At 21.5% G+C, this 3,210-nt stretch overlaps 1 protein-coding gene across 1 annotated transcript; it reads left to right on the top strand.

Annotated features, from left to right (window-relative positions):
* Positions 1-249: 249 nt before the first annotated feature.
* On the top strand, positions 250-411 carry LOAG_13379 (hypothetical protein; the record flags this gene model as incomplete). The annotated part of the gene is made up of 1 exon (XM_003148887.1): positions 250-411. A coding segment is annotated over one exon (162 nt), but the record flags the coding sequence as incomplete, so codon positions are not given.
* Between the last annotated feature and the right edge of the window lie 2,799 nt (positions 412-3,210).

Raw genomic sequence — 3,210 nt, 5'->3', positions numbered from 1 at the left:
TATGATAATGAATATGATTTCAATCAAATTCAATTCAAATGAATATAATATGAATAATGAATATGATTTCAATTAAATTCAATTCAAATGAATATAATATGATAATGAATATGATTTCAATCAAATTCAATTCAAATGAATAGTTCAATTTGCAATCAATTTTAGGTTCCTAAATTATAGGCAAAAAAAAGATTATAATGAATGGTACTTCAATAAGTTTTACCTTTTTTTTTTTTTTGTCATTTTCAGATCGGTGATCAAATGATAGAAGAAAAAGAATCGGAACGTTTACAAAATGATTGGAAATTTAGTGCAATGGTTGTTGATCGAGCATGTCTTATCTGTTTTTCATTATTTATCATATTATCAACATTTTCTATTATATTTAGTGCTCCACATTTAATTCTATAAATATTTTCAATATTTTTTCCTTTTTTTTTTTGTAAAAAGAATACTAAATAAAAATTAAATTTTAATTTTAATCATTTCCTTTTTTTTTAAATTAACATCAAATTTGTTTTTCATTATTTATCACATTATTAATGTATTTTCCATTATATTTAATGTTCCATATGTTTTGTTGTAAAATAATACTATGAAAAAAAAATGATAATATTTATTTTTTCTTTTTAATAATAAAATGATATTTTAATAATGTTAATAATATTAATATTTAATGATGTTTTGAAATTTTGCACGATTAATTGTAATTGATGTTTAAATTTTAATTAATGATTAAAATATTAGTTGGTGGTTAAAGTAATTGTTGTTTAAATTTTTAATTGATGGTTAAAGTATTAATTAATGATTAAAGTAATTGATGATTCAATTTTACAATATTCCTGTATTTCTGCTTCTTTTCTTCTGACAAATTTTAATTTTATTTCTCAAAATATTTCATATGATTGAATAAGTTTTGTTTTTAAGGAAAATTAAATAAATAATATGAAAGGAAACGTGTAAATAAAAAATTAAAAAAAAAAAGGAAAAATTAATTAATATGATAATGAGGGACAACTAATTAACGTGATAATGGGAAGGGGAAAGGTTAATTGACGTGATAATGGGCGGTAAAAACTAACTAATTAACGTGGTAATGGGAAGGGGAAAGGTTAATTGACGTGATAATGGGCGGTAAATCAATGAATGAGTAAATGAACGCAAAATTCATTCATTTTGATAAAATTGTTATTAAAATAAGTAAATTTTGATAATTTTTTTATCTGATCTTCTGATTTTTTTAAAAATTTCTAAATTCTCAAGAAAAAAAACAAAGCAAAATGAAAATTGCATTATTTTTATTGCTAAATTTTAAATGCTAGCAACTAATTAGTCGTTTAATTATTCCAATAAAAATCATTAAATAAATAAATTTTCAAATTGAAATGAAAGAGAGAGAGAGAGAGAGAGAGAGAGAAAGGAACACTAATTAATTAAACAAATAACGATGTACATATTCTTCTTTACTCAAATGATTCCATTTTTGTTTCTTCAGGTATCATTAAGTTATGATTATTTTTAAAAAATAATAATTTTCTTTTTTAAATATTTTCTGAATAAATTTTTGAGTAATAATAGAATTTCAATGGAAAATTCAAAAAATTTGGCATAATTCTCATCACAATTATTACAATTATCGTGAAAATTATTAAAGCAATTTTCGAGTATTTCATTTTTTGTAAAAAAATTTTTTTTTAAAATTATAAATTACAATTTCGTATTTGGAATAGAAAATTGTCAAAATGCACAATTACAGTAGATATGAGAGCAATTAGTTATTATTCAGGGCGCTGAATAACTGATAAATGAACGAATTGGATAATATTTGTAATATTTTAAATACTTATTAGGAGTATTTCTTAAATTTTGCTCAGAATTTCAATTATTTATTTAATGTTTAACAGTAATTTCATTGCATTCAAATTACCCTTTTGATTGTTGAAAATAGTAATTTCTAATTGGATAATATTGATAATATCGAGTAATATTTTAAGTTTTACCTATTAGGAGTACTTTTTAAATTTTGCTAAGAATTTCAATCATTTAAAGTATTCTATTTAAAGTTTGGAAGTAATTTTGTTGTACTTGGACACTTTTTTTACTTGTAATCTTCAACTATTTAATAACATTGTTCTCGTTTAAAATTTCATTTCAAATTTGAATAAATAATTATTCAAATTATTTTCTTCAACGAATTTTATCACTCAGCATGATCATCATTGCATTTTTTTATTATTAAAAATTAATTATCATCATTATTATCAGTTTTTTTTTTTATTCCGAAATTAATCTAACATTTTTGCATTCATTAATATTTAAACTGTTAAATTTATAATTGAATTCAATTTAATAGCTAATCTTATCAATTTTAAAAAAAAGGAAAGAAAAACTGAGTGATCAGAGATATTTGTGATAAAAAACCAATGATCAATCGATTAAGGTCAATATATTAATTTTATATTTTAAATTAATTTTTAAATTAATATATTAATTTTATTTTAGCAATGACTAACAATGATTTGTAAATATATTACACATTTTGAAAAGATTAATAAATGGCTCAAATCGGGTTTAAAATATTTTTATATTCAAATATCAAAGAACATCAATTATATTAATTCGAAAAAAAAAGCGATCACGATAGAACGTAACTTAAAGATTCAATATATTTGAAATATGGAATACGTAAATGACGTACGTGCAAGCCAAGTACATGTGGAATATGCATGGATAACGTAAGTATAATGATATACTAATGCTTCTTTTTTTTTTTTTTCAAAATACTCAAAGGTACCTCAAATGTGCGGTGACATATTGACATATACACCAAAGCATTTCTTATTTGATGCAAATGTCTACTACTTGTACTCGTATTAGATGGAAAAGCTTAAAATTTTGTCCTCATTCATTTTTAATTAATTACAATTGTCAACTGTATATTTCAGTCGGTCTCTTTTTTTTTTTACATAACTTTTGAAGTTGATGAACTTTCTTTTAACTTCCCATTTGTTACTTCTTCATTCTTGATTTAAATAATTTAAATGAATCATTGGAAGGTAACACAAATAAGCAAATATATTCTTTCAAACATATTCAATTTCGTAATTTCTCTAAATCATATTTTCAGGAAAAAAAAAATTTGCATATTTTTCGCTTTCAGATGTGATAATTTCCGATTTGCAAAGTTTCAACACGAAATTAAAATAATAT

The sequence above is a fragment of the Loa loa genome (genome assembly GCF_000183805.2).
Source record: "Loa loa unplaced genomic scaffold supercont3.186, whole genome shotgun sequence".
Classification (NCBI taxonomy): domain Eukaryota; kingdom Metazoa; phylum Nematoda; class Chromadorea; order Rhabditida; family Onchocercidae; genus Loa; species Loa loa.
The sequence above is the reverse complement of the archived record's forward strand: the minus strand, read 5'-3'. Positions and strand labels throughout refer to the sequence as shown.